Source organism: Oncorhynchus keta, unplaced genomic scaffold (genome assembly GCF_023373465.1).
Source record: "Oncorhynchus keta strain PuntledgeMale-10-30-2019 unplaced genomic scaffold, Oket_V2 Un_contig_18794_pilon_pilon, whole genome shotgun sequence".
NCBI lineage: Eukaryota > Metazoa > Chordata > Actinopteri > Salmoniformes > Salmonidae > Oncorhynchus > Oncorhynchus keta.
The window spans coordinates 114,632-128,418 of record NW_026281110.1 but is presented as its reverse complement, the minus strand read 5'-3'; the positions used below and the strand labels follow the sequence as shown (position 1 = coordinate 128,418).

The 13,787-nt window shown below is 44.8% G+C and overlaps 1 protein-coding gene and 1 long non-coding RNA gene across 8 annotated transcripts in view; one reads left to right on the top strand and one right to left on the bottom strand.

Moving 5' to 3' along the window:
- The first annotated feature begins 2,345 nt into the window (after positions 1 to 2,345).
- The window catches only part of fh (fumarate hydratase), a 35,257-nt gene continuing 23,815 nt past the window's right edge, over positions 2,346 to 13,787 (top strand). For 6 of the 7 annotated variants that reach the window (XM_052504198.1, XM_052504200.1, XM_052504201.1 and 3 more), the window contains exons 1-4: positions 2,346 to 2,514; positions 6,385 to 6,513; positions 6,809 to 6,919; positions 10,643 to 10,819. In XM_052504198.1, coding sequence (XP_052360158.1) covers positions 2,407 to 2,514; positions 6,385 to 6,513; positions 6,809 to 6,919; positions 10,643 to 10,819 — 525 coding nt within the window. In that variant the 5' untranslated portion in view covers positions 2,346 to 2,406. The remainder of the gene's footprint in view (positions 2,515 to 6,384; positions 6,514 to 6,808; positions 6,920 to 10,642; positions 10,820 to 13,787) is intronic. The other variant, XM_052504195.1, reaches the window with a different exon arrangement.
- LOC127920281 (uncharacterized) lies at positions 6,902 to 8,751 on the bottom strand. The gene is made up of 4 exons (XR_008105627.1): positions 8,738 to 8,751; positions 7,886 to 7,986; positions 7,621 to 7,779; positions 6,902 to 7,003 (listed from the first exon to the last, which is right to left on the bottom strand). It is a non-coding gene; the product is annotated as an uncharacterized LOC127920281 (long non-coding RNA).

Below are 13,787 nucleotides of genomic sequence, written 5' to 3'. Positions count from 1 at the left end.
CTGCAGTGTCTTTATGAGACACAGAGTAGGTGAACGGATGATCTCCGCATGTATCGTTCCCATCGTGAAGCATGGAGGAGGAGGTGTGATGGTGCTTCGCTGGTGATACTGAAGAGGCTATATTGTAGAGGCTGTTTATACAGAAAATTGGTATTAAACCCATATGAACTGTATCTATAATTAAAAATCTAATCAAATCTAATTTCATTGGTCACCTACAAATATTTAGGAGATCTTATTGCGGATGTAGCGAAATGCTTGTGTTCCTAGAACATTGTAGTAATATCTGACTAAATGCTTGTGTTTCTAGCTCCAACAGTGCAGTAGTATCTAACTAAATACTTGTGTTTCTAGCTCCAACATTGTAGTAATATCTGACTAAATGCTTGTGTTCCTAGCTCCAACAGTGCAGTAATATCTAACTAAATGCTTGTGTTTCTAGCTCCAACAGTGCAGTAGTATCTAACTAAATGCTTGTGTTTCTAGCTCCAACAGTGCAGTAATATCTAACTAAATGCTTGTGTTCCTAGCTCCAACAGTGCAGTAATATCTAACTAAATGCTTGTGTTTCTAGCTCCAACAGTGCAGTAATATCTAACTAAATGCTTGTGTTCCTAGCTCCAACAGTACAGTAATATCTAACTAAATGCTTGTGTTCCTAGCTCCAACAGTACAGTAACATCTAACTAAATGCTTGTGTTCCCAGCTCCAACAATGCAGTAACATCTAACTAAATGCTTGTGTTCCTAGCTCCAACAGTGCAGTAGTATCTAACTAAATGCTTGTGTTTCTAGCTCCAACAGTTCCCAGCAGTAATATCTAACTAAATGCTTGTGTTCCCAGCTCCAACAGTGCAGTAATATCTAACTAAATGCTTGTGTTCCCAGCTCCAACAGTGCAGTAATATCTAACTAAATGCTTGTGTTCCCAGCTCCAACAGTGCAGTAATATCTAACTAAATGCTTGTGTTCCCAGCTCCAACAGTGCAGTAATATCTAACTAAATGCTTGTGTTCCCAGCTCCAACAGTGCAGTAATATCTAACTAAATGCTTGTGTTCCTAGCTCCAACAGTGCAGTAATATCTAACTAAATGCTTGTGTTCCCAGCTCCAACAGTGCAGTAATATCTAACTAAATGCTTGTGTTTCTAGCTCCAACAGTGCAGTAATATCTAACTAAATACTTGTGTTCCTATCTCCAACAGTGCAGTAGTATCTAACTAAATGCTTGTGTTTCTAGCTCCAACAGTGCAGTAGTATCTAACTAAATGCTTGTGTTTCTAGCTCCAACAGTGCAATAGTATCTAACTAAATGCTTGTGTTTCTAGCTCCAACAGGGCAGTAGTATCTAACAATTCACGACAATACACACATCTAAAAGTAAAACAATGTAATTAAGAAATATTTAAATATTAGGACGAGCAATGTCGGAGTGACATTGACTAAAACATTAGAATACATTTGAAATTAGTAACAGCATTCTTACATAGATATTCCTCTTGTCCAGATGGGATAGGGCAATGTGCAGTGTGGTGGCGATTGTATCTATTGGATCTATTGGGGCAGTATGCAAATTGAAGTGGGTCTAGTGTGACAGGTAAAGTAGAGGTGATATGATCCTTAACGAGCCTCTCAAAGCACTTAATGATGACAGAAGTGAGTGCTACTTTTACTGGCAATATTTTAAGTTGTCTATAATTCAATTTCACCATTTCTAATGGATCACATGCCTTACTTTTATGTTCCTGCTCAAGTAAAAGCAGGACTGGTGGCAACTCTGAAAAACTGATCTGGGGACTCTTCTCAGGCGTCAACAAACAACACACAAAGGCTTAAAACAACTTAGCCTAAAAATCCTCATAGCATAAATTCAAGTTTAGACAATTAAATCGGTAGCTGCAGTGCTCACCTGTCCCTCTGTGCCTATCAGTTATTAGAGATAGCAGTTTAGGACTCAACATTGCATGATTTCGAGCCTGTCCGCTATTTAAAATTATTTTTGACGTGGAGATCCGTCAAAAAGACATGTAAATAGCGCCCACTAGCGGCTATACAGGATACATGATAATAATAATATAATATTATTATTATTATATTATTACATGATCGCTTACACATTTGCATTTTCCCAACACAAGTTTAGACAAACCAAAAGGCCAAAAAATGTAATGACAAATACTGTAATATCAAACAACGTCACTTGTTTCAACGGCACGAAGACAGTCAAATGTAGTATAACGTTTTTACATCGCTTTTGATTCGGTGTGCTGCTTTAAATGATTACCCCCCTCACGTGCACAAGAAATGTTGCAAATATATGTTTCCGACCCCCTAACACAGACGTGTAGTTGGCTCATTTTTTTTAGTTCCGCCCTGGTCTGAAGGGACAGCTGGGTTAAATAACGCAATGTATCTCTCTTTGAGAAACGTCCTGCGATTTAACTGCAACGTCCAGGCGTTGCAGAGGAGCCTTTCCAACACAAAGCACAGTCCTGCAGTCATCTCCTCCAGAATGGTACGTTTTGGGGGTCTTATCGGGGGTTTTACAGTCAGTTGTTAGTCCATCGCAGGCCCTGCAGATGACCTTAATAGTTAGCCAAGCTAACTGGTTAGTTAGTTAGTTAGTGGTACGAGCTCAAATGAAATAGTTCGCCATCTTGCTATCGAGCTTTTACATTAATGTAGTAATTCTGTTTTTTTTAGGACAACCGCAGTGTGTCAAACAAACACAAGTACAAGTATTCACAGCAATATTCTGGTAGCTTGTCATTTGGCTAATGTTATCTTGTCAGGCTGGCAGAAGGTCAAAGTCAGTTTACAGCTGTCTGTTAACTGGCTACTTTCACTGCATTACTACCAAGTCAACACGGAGATCAAATTGTATTTTGTCGCTTGCGCCGAATACAACCGGTGTAGATTTGACCGTGGAATAATTATTTACGAGCTATTAACCAACAATACAGAGTGAAAACGTAACAACAATGTCTTAAATAATAATAAAAAAAGAAGCAAATAGTTAACTTTACTCAATAAAATAGCAATAACGAGGCTATACAAGGAGTGACTTAGCGAGTCAGTGTGTAGAGGGGTACGAGGTAGGTGGTGACAGTAGCTCCTAGGAATCTAACATGAAGGCTCATGGTTTTGGTGAACAGTCCCATCACAAGTCAGACTGTACAAGGCAGCCGCTACTCTTCCTGTGGTCCAGCACAAATGAAGGCAGTAATATACATAATAATACCATTTTTTAAAACATTAAAATACATTGTAAATGTATGTAGTACTGTGGAATAGAGTTCCATGTAGTCATGTCTCTATGTCGTACTGTGGAATAGAGTTCCATGTAGTCATGGCTCTGTGTAGTACTGTGGAATAGAGTTCCATGTAGTCATGTCTCTATGTAGTACTGTGGAATAGAGTTCCATGTAGTCATGGCTCTATGTAGTACTGTGGAATAGAGTTCCATGTAGTCATGGCTCTATGTAGTACTGTGGAATAGAGTTCCATCTAGTCATGGCTCTGTGTAGTACTGTGGAATAGAGTTCCATGTAGTCATGGCTCTGTGTAGTACTGTGGAATAGAGTTCCATGTAGTCATGGCTCTATGTAGTACTGTGGAATAGAGTTCCATGTAGTCATGGCTCTATGTAGTACTGTGGAATAGAGTTCCATGTAGTCATGGCTCTATGTAGTACTGTGGAATAGAGTTCCATGTAGTCATGGCTCTATGTAGTACTGTGGAATAGAGTTCCATGTAGTCATGGCTCTATGTAGTACTGTGGAATAGAGTTCCATCTAGTCATGGCTCTGTGTTGTACTGTGGAATAGAGTTCCATCTAGTCATGGCTCTATGTAGTACTGTGGAATAGAGTTCCATGTAGTCATGGCTCTATGTAGTACTGTGGAATAGAGTTCCATGTAGTCATGGCTCTATGTAGTACTGTGGAATAGAGTTCCATGTAGTCATGGCTCTATGTAGTACTGTGGAATAGAGTTACATGTGGTCATGGCTCTATGTAGTACTGTGGAATAGAGTTCCATGTAGTCATGGCTCTATGTAGTACTGTGGAATAGAGTTACATGTGGTCATGGCTCTATGTAGTACTGTGGAATAGAGTTACATGTGGTCATGGCTCTATGTAGTACTGTGGAATAGAGTTCCATGTAGTCATGTCTCTATGTAGTACTGTGGAATAGAGTTCCATGTAGTCATGGCTCTATGTAGTACTGTGGAATAGAGTTCCATGTAGTCATGGCTCTATGTAGTACTGTGGAATAGAGTTCCATGTAGTCATGGCTCTATGTAGTACTGTGGAATAGAGTTCCATGTGGTCATGGCTCTATGTAGTACTGTGGAATAGAGTTCCATGTAGTACTGTGGAATAGAGTTCCATGTAGTCATGTCTCTATGTAGTACTGTGGAATAGAGTTCCATGTAGTCATGGCTCTATGTAGTACTGTGGAATAGAGTTCCATGTAGTCATGGCTCTATGTAGTACTGTGGAATAGAGTTCCATGTAGTCATGGCTCTATGTAGTACTGTGGAATAGAGTTCCATGTAGTCATGGCTCTATGTAGTACTGTGGAATAGAGTTCCATGTAGTCATGGCTCTATGTAGTACTGTGGAATAGAGTTCCATGTAGTCATGGCTCTATGTAGTACTGTGGAATAGAGTTCCATGTAGTCATGGCTCTATGTAGTACTGTGGAATAGAGTTCCATGTAGTCATGGCTCTATGTAGTACTGTGGAATAGAGTTCCATGTAGTCATGGCTCTATGTAGTACTGTGGAATAGAGTTCCATGTAGTCATGGCTCTATGTAGTACTGTGGAATAGAGTTCCATGTAGTCATGGCTCTATGTAGTACTGTGGAATAGAGTTCCATGTAGTCATGGCTCTATGTAGTACTGTGGAATAGAGTTCCATGTAGTCATGGCTCTATGTAGTACTGTGGAATAGAGTTCCATGTAGTCATGGCTCTATGTAGTACTGTGGAATAGAGTTCCATGTAGTCATGGCTCTATGTAGTACTGTGGAATAGAGTTCCATGTAGTCATGGCTCTATGTAGTACTGTGGAATAGAGTTCCATGTAGTCATGGCTCTATGTAGTACTGTGGAATAGAGTTCCATGTAGTCATGGCTCTATGTAGTACTGTGGAATAGAGTTCCATGTAGTCATGGCTCTATGTAGTACTGTGGAATAGAGTTCCATGTAGTCATGACTCTACGTAGTACTGTAGCTGCAGTCAATTAACCATGTAGCTAACTGCAGTCAATTAACCATGTAGCTAACTGCAGTCAATTAACCATGTAGCTAATAGCAGTCAATTAACATGGCTCTATGTAGCTAATAGAGTTCTGCAGTCAATTAACCATGTAGCTAACTCTATGCAGTCAAATAGAGTTCCATGTAGTCATGGCTGCAGTCAAATAACCATGTAGCTGGCTGCAGTCAATTAACCGTGTAGTCAGCTCTGCAGTCAAATAACCATGTAGCTAACTGCAGTCAAATAACCATGTAGCTAACTGCAGTCAATTAACCATGTAGCTAACTGCAGTCAAATAACCATGTAGCTAACTGCAGTCAAATTAACCATGTAGCTAACTGCAGTCAAATAACCATGTAGCTAACTGCAGTCAATTAACCAGTCAATTAACCGTAGCTAACTGCAGTCAAATAACCATGTAGCTAACTGCAGTCAATTAACCATGTAGCTAGCTGCAGTCAATTAACCGTGTAGCTAACTGCAGTCAATTAACCATGTAGCTAACTGCAGTCAAATAACCATGTAGCTAACTGCAGTCAATTAACCATGTAGCTAACTGCAGTCAAATAACCATGTAGCTAACTGCAGTCAATTAACCATGTAGCTAACTGCAGTCAAATAACCATGTAGCTAACTGCAGTCAAATAACCATGTAGCTAACTGCAGTCAATTAACCATGTAGCTAACTGCAGTCAATTAACCATGTAGCTAACTGCAGTCAATTAACCATGTAGCTAACTGCAGTCAATTAACCATGTAGCTAGCTGCAGTCAAATAACCATGTAGCTAACTGCAGTCAATTAACCATGTAGCTAACTGCAGTCAATTAACCATGTAGCTAGCTGCAGTCAATTAACCATGTAGCTAACTGCAGTCAATTAACCATGTAGCTAACTGCAGTCAAATAACCATGTAGCTAACTGCAGTCAATTAACCATGTAGCTAGCTGCAGTCAATTAACCATGTAGCTAACTGCAGTCAATTAACCATGTAGCTAGCTGCAGTCAATTAACCATGTAGCTAACTGCAGTCAAATAACCATGTAGCTAGCCGCAGTCAATTAACCCCGACTGACTTTTCATCTTTTCTATTTGACTGTCTCCATGTTGTTGTTCAGTCTTCAGAGTACAGAATTGAGGCAGACACCTTCGGAGAGCTGAAGGTGCCCGTTGACAAGTATTATGGGGCTCAGACAGTCCGATCCACCATGAACTTCAAGATCGGAGGACCGTCGGAGAGAATGCCAGTAAGTTCAGACTAGATGCTACTTCCATCTATCAAGGTGTAGCTTGAGCCCTGAGACACGGCTGTGGATCCCTGTGGCTGTAGGTCACCCGTCCCGCCATGTCTCAGGGGTGTGGGGTCATTGTAGCTAGCTCTCGCTACAAATTGGACACACATCCTTGCAACAATTTCCTGTCCTATTTTCCCCAGATTCAGATCAGACTAAAGGTTACTTCCTGTAATCAGAGTATCGTTGTGTATCAGTGACATCATCGTAGCGCCACACGTCCTCACTAACTGTCTTTGGTGTCCAACAGATCCAGGTGATCAAAGCCTTTGGGATTCTGAAGAGGGCTGCTGCAGAGGTCAACAAGGACTACGGACTGGACCCGAGGCTGGCTGATGCCATCGTGCAGGCTGCTGATGAGGTGCCTGATACAGGGGGAACAGCCACAACCACTACAGGAGAGGGTCGCATGACTGTCAACGTTGTGACAGATTAGACTGGGTACCTGTCTACTAACACAGATTAGACTGGGTACCAGTCTAGTTCTAACACAGATTAGACTGGGTACCAGTCTAGTTCTAACACAGATTAGACTGGGTACCAGTCTAGTTCTAACACAGATTAGACTGGGTACCAGTCTAGTTCTAACACAGATTAGACTGGGTACCAGTCTAGTTCTAACACAGATTAGACTGGGTACCAGTCTAGTTCTAACACAGATTAGACTGGGTACCAGTCTAGTTCTAACACAGATTAGACTGGGTACCAGTCTAGTTCTAACACAGATTAGACTGGGTACCAGTCTAGTTCTAACACAGATTAGACTGGGTACCAGTCTAGTTCTAACACAGATTAGACTGGGTACCAGTCTAGTTCTAACACAGATTAGACTGGGTACCAGTCTAGTTCTAACACAGATTAGACTGGGTACCAGTCTAGTTCTAACACAGATTAGACTGGGTACCAGTCTAGTTCTAACACAGATTAGACTGGGTACCAGTCTAGTTCTAACACAGATTAGACTGGGTACCTGTCTACTGGATTAGACTGGGTACCTGTCTACTAACACAGATTAGACTGGGTACCTGTCTACTAACAGATTAGACAGATTAGACTGGGTACCTGTCTACTAACACAGATTAGACTGGGTACCTGTCTACTAACACAGATTAGACAGATTAGACTGGGTACCTGTCTACTAACACAGATTAGACTGGGTACCTGTCTACTAACACAGATTAGACTGGGTACCTGTCTACTAACACAGATTAGACTGGGTACCTGTCTACTAACACAGATTAGACTTAGACTGGGTACCTGTCTACTAACACAGATTAGACTGGGTACCTGTCTACTAACACAGATATAGACAGATTAGACTGGGTACCTGTCTACTAACACAGATTAGACAGATTAGACTGGGTACCTGTCTACTAACACAGATTAGACAGATTAGACTGGGTACCTGTCTACTAACACAGATTAGACCTGTCTAGATTAGACTGGGTACCAGTCTAGTTCTAACACAGATTAGACTGGGTACCAGTCTAGTTCTAACACAGATTAGACTGGGTACCAGTCTAGTTCTAACACAGATTAGACTGGGTACCAGTCTAGTTCTAACACAGATTAGACTGGGTACCAGTCTAGTTCTAACACAGATTAGACTGGGTACCAGTCTAGTTCTAACACAGATTAGACTGGGTACCAGTCTAGTTCTAACACAGATTAGACTGGGTACCAGTCTAGTTCTAACACAGATTAGACTGGGTACCAGTCTAGTTCTAACACAGATTAGACTGGGTACCAGTCTAGTTCTAACACAGATTAGACTGGGTACCAGTCTAGTTCTAACACAGATCTGTCCTGTCTACTAACACAGATTAGACTGGGTACCTGTCTACTAACACAGATTAGACTGGGTACCTGTCTACTAACACAGATTAGACTGGGTACCTGTCTACTAACACAGATTAGACTGGGTACCTGTCTACTAACACAGATTAGACTGGGTACCTGTCTACTAACACAGATTAGACTGGGTACCTGTCTACTAACACAGATTAGACTGGGTACCTGTCTACTAACACAGATTAGACTGGGTACCTGTACAGATTAGACTGTCTACTAACACAGATTAGACTGGGTACCTGTCTACTAACACAGATTAGACTGGGTACCTGTCTACTAACACAGATTAGACTTAGACTGGGTACCTGTCTACTAACACAGATTAGACAGATTAGACTGGGTACCTGTCTACTAACACAGATTAGACAGTCTACTATTTGACTGGGTACCTGTCTACTAACACAGATTAGACTGGGTACCTGTCTACTAACACAGATTAGACAGATTAGACTGGGTACCTGTCTACTAACACAGATTAGATTAGACTGGGTACCTGTCTACTAACACAGATTAGACAGATTAGACTGGGTACCTGTCTACTAACACAGATTAGACAGATTAGACTGGGTACCTGTCTACTAACACAGATTAGACAGATTAGACTGGGTACCTGTCTAGTTCTAACACAGATTAGACAGATTAGACTGGGTACCTGTCTACTAACACAGATTAGACAGATCAGCCTGGGTACCTGTCTAGTTCTAACACAGATTAGACAGATTAGCCTGGGTACCTGTCTACTAACACAGATTAGACAGATCAGCCTGGGTACCAGTCTAGTTCTAACACAGATTAGACAGATCAGCCTGGGTACCTGTCTACTAACACAGATTAGACTGGGTACCTGTCTACTAACACAGATTAGACTGGGTACCAGTCTACTAACACAGATTAGACAGATCAGCCTGGGTACCTGTTTAGTTCTAACATTAGGCTACACTGCTGTAGAGAATAGCTTTTGATACAGTACAGAGCTAAACACAGAGCACTAGACCTTGCTACCTAGCCTGGTCCCAGACCTGTTTGTGTTGTTGGCAAGACTGCACAAACAGATCTGGGATCAAGCTATCGCTAGCTACATTAGTCCTACTCGTTACATTTAGCCATGGTGCCTCATTCTACTGATGAATACCTTGGTACCGGTCTTGGAACTGGTCTTTTGGTACTGGCCTTGGTACTTGGTACCGGTCTTGGCCTTGGTACTGGTCTGGGCCTTGGTACCCTGGTCTGATGTCCATGTTGACCTCTCAGGTCTGATGTCCATGTTGACCTCTCTGGTCTGATGTCCATGTTGACCTCTCTGGTCTGATGTCCACGTTGACCTCTCTGGTCTGATGTCCACGTTGACCTCTCTGGTCTGATGTCCACGTTGACCTCTCTGGTCTGATGTCCACGTTGACCTCTCTGGTCTGATGTCCACGTTGACCTCTCTGGTCTGATGTCCACGTTGACCTCTCTGGTCTGATGTCCACGTTGACCTCTCTGGTCTGATGTCCACGTTGACCTCTCTGGTCTGATGTCCACGTTGACCTCTCTGGTCTGATGTCCACGTTGACCTCTCTGGTCTGATGTCCACGTTGACCTCTCTGGTCTGATGTCCACGTTGACCTCTCTGGTCTGATGTCCACGTTGACCTCTCTGGTCTGATGTCCACGTTGACCTCTCTGGTCTGATGTCCACGTTGACCTCTCTGGTCTGATGTCCACGTTGACCTCTCTGGTCTGATGTCCACGTTGACCTCTCTGGTCTGATGTCCACGTTGACCTCTCTGGTCTGATGTCCACGTTGACCTCTCTGGTCTGATGTCCACGTTGACCTCTCTGGTCTGATGTCCACGTTGACCTCTCTGGTCTGATGTCCACGTTGACCTCTCTGGTCTGATGTCCACGTTGACCTCTCTGGTCTGATGTCCACGTTGACCTCTCTGGTCTGATGTCCACGTTGACCTCTCTGGTCTGATGTCCACGTTGACCTCTCTGGTCTGATGTCCACGTTGACCTCTCTGGTCTGATGTCCACGTTGACCTCTCTGGTCTGATGTCCACGTTGACCTCTCTGGTCTGATGTCCACGTTGACCTCTCTGGTCTGATGTCCACGTTGACCTCTCTGGTCTGATGTCCACGTTGACCTCTCTGGTCTGATGTCCACGTTGACCTCTCTGGTCTGATGTCCACGTTGACCTCTCTGGTCTGATGTCCACGTTGACCTCTCTGGTCTGATGTTCCTTTACCAGGTGGCAGCTGGTAAGCTGGATGACCATTTTCCTCTGGTGGTGTGGCAGACCGGGTCAGGAACTCAGTCCAACATGAACGTCAACGAGGTGATCAGCAACAGGGCCATCGAGATCCTCGGAGGGAAGCTGGGGAGCAAGGACCCTGTCCACCCCAACGACCACGTCAACAAAAGCCAGGTGGGCGAACCATTCAGAAACGCTTTCTCATTTCATACTAAATGTTGAAGAAGGAAATAAACTGTTTTTCACCCAGATCGAAGGAGCGAGTTTTATCAGAGGGTAGGAGGGTAACAGACTGTAGCGTTTGCCCTCAGGAGGGTAACCGACTGTAGCGTTTGCCCTCAGGAGGGTAACAGACTGTAGCGTTTGCCCTCAGGAGGGTAACAGACTGTAGCGTTTGCCCTCAGGAGGGTAACAGACTGTAGCGTTTGCCCTCAGGAGGGTAACAGACTGTAGCGTTTGCCCTCAGGAGGGTAACAGACTCTCGTTTGCCCTCAGGAGGGTAACAGACTGTAGCGTTTGCCCTCAGGAGGGTAACAGACTGTAGCGTTTGCCCTCAGGAGGGTAACAGACTGTAGCGTTTGCCCTCAGGAGGGTAACAGACTGTAGCGTTTGCCCTCAGGAGGGTAACAGACTGTAGCGTTTGCCCTCAGGAGGGTAACAGACTGTAGCGTTTGCCCTCAGGAGGGTAACAGACTGTAGCGTTTGCCCTCAGGAGGGTAACAGACTGTAGCGTTTGCCCTCAGGAGGGTAACAGACTGTAGCGTTTGCCCTCAGGAGGGTAACAGACTGTAGCGTTTGCCCTCAGGAGGGTAACAGACTGTAGCGTTTGCCCTCAGGAGGGTGATGTAACAGACTGTAGCGTTTGCCCTCAGGAGGGTAACAGACTGTAGCGTTTGCCCTCAGGAGGGTAACAGACTGTACGTTTGCCCTCAGGAGGGTAACAGACTGTAGCGTTTGCCCTCAGGAGGGTAACAGACTGTAGCGTTTGCCCTCAGGAGGGTAACAGACTGTAGCGTTTGCCCTCAGGAGGGTAACAGACTTTTTATTTGGTTATCAGGAGGGTAACAGGCAAAGCTGGATATTTAGATCTGTATTTGCTGGATGTAACAGACTTTTTTCAGGAGGGTAACAGACTGATAAGCTCAGGTAACAGACTCCAGCATTTTCAAGGGTAACAGATCTGTAAATGCCCTCAGGAGGGTAACAGACTGTATTTGACCTCAGGAGGGTAACAGACTGTGCGTTTGCCCTCAGGAGGGTAACAGACTGTAGCGTTTGCCCTCAGGAGGGTAACAGACTGTCAGGTTCTGCCCTCAGGTCTAACAGACATTTGCCCTCAGGAGGGTAACAGACTGCAGCCATTTCCCTGGAGTTTAACAGACATGTTGAAGAGGAGGGTAACAGACTGTTTTTTGCCCTCAGGAGGGAACAGGACTGTAGCGTTTGCCCTCAGAGGGTAACAGACTGGCGTTTGCCCTCAGGAGGGTAACAGACTGTGCGTTTGCCCTCAGGAGGGTAACAGACTGTAGCGTTTGCCCTCAGGAGGGTAACAGACTGTGCGTTTGCCCTCAGGAGGGTAACAGACTGTAGCGTTTGCCCTCAGGAGGGTAACAGACTGTAGCGTTTGCCCTCAGGAGGGTAACAGACTGTCTCTCAGGAGGGTAACAGACTGTACGTTTGCCCTCAGGAGGGTAACAGACTGTAGCGTTTGCCCTCAGGAGGGTAACAGACTGTAGCGTTTGCCCTCAGGAGGGTAACAGACTGTAGCCGTTTGCCCTCAGGAGGGTAACAGACTGTTTGCCCTCAGGAGGGTAACGACTTTGCCCTCAGGAGGGTAACAGACTGTAGCGTTTGCCCTCAGGAGGGTAACAGACTGTACGTTTGCCCTCAGGAGGGTAACAGACTGTGCGTTTGTCCTCAGGAGGGTAACAGACTGTAGCGTTTGTTTCCTCAGGAGGGTAACAGACTGTGCGTTTGCCCTCAGGAGGGTAACAGACTGTAGCGTTTGCCCTCAGGAGGGTAACAGACTGTAGCGTTTGCCCTCAGGAGGGTAACAGACTGTAGCGTTTGCCCTCAGGAGGGTAACAGACTGTAGCGTTTGCCCTCAGGAGGGTAACAGACTGTAGCGTTTGCCCTCAGGAGGGTAACAGACTGTAGCGTTTGCCCTCAGGAGGGTAACAGACTGTAGCGTTTGCCCTCAGGAGGGTAACAGACTGTAGCGTTTGCCCTCAGGAGGGTAACAGACTGTAGCGTTTGCCCTCAGGAGGGTAACAGACTGTAGCGTTTGCCCTCAGGAGGGTAACAGACTGTAGCGTTTGCCCTCAGGAGGGTAACAGACTGGGTTTGCCCTCAGGAGGGTAACAGACTGTGGCGTTTGCCTCAGGAGGGTAACAGACTGCGTTTGCCCTCAGGAGGGTAACAGACTGTAGCGTTTGCCCTCAGGAGGGTAACAGACTGTGCGTTTGCCCTCAGGAGGGTAACAGACTGTAGCGTTTGTCCTCAGGGAGGTAACAGACTGTAGCGTTTGCCCTCAGGAGGTACAGGACGCTGTGCCGTGGTCTCAGGAATTGTAAATATTTGCCCTATTCATGGCTGTGCTGAGGCTCAGGACGCTGTGCGTTTGTCTCTGGGACAGGGTAACAGACTGTACTCAGGAGGGTAACAGACGCTGTGCGTTGCCCTCAGGAGGTAACAGACTGTAGCGTTGCCCTCAGGAGGGTAACAGACTGTAGCGTTTGCCCTCAGGAGGTAACAGACTGTAGCGTTTGCCCTCACTTGGGTAACAGACTGTAGCGTTTGCCCTCAGGAGGGTAACAGACATTTACTTTATTTACAAACTTGAGACTGTAGCGTTTGCCCTCAGGAGGGTAACCAACTGTAACAAAAGGGTAACATACTTTTATTTTCAGGAGGGTAACAGATGTCTGTTTTTAAACTGTCTGATTAATAACTGTATTTAGATGTAACTGTCCTGCGTATTTAGGAGGTAACTGACTGTAGCTCCCTCAGGAGGGTAAAGAGTGGCGTTTGATATTCAGGGTAGGGTAACTAGTTTGCCCTCAGGAGGGTAACCGACTGTAGCGTTTGACCTGGAGGGTAACCGACTGTAAGCGTTTGCCCTCAGAGGGTAACCGACTGTAGC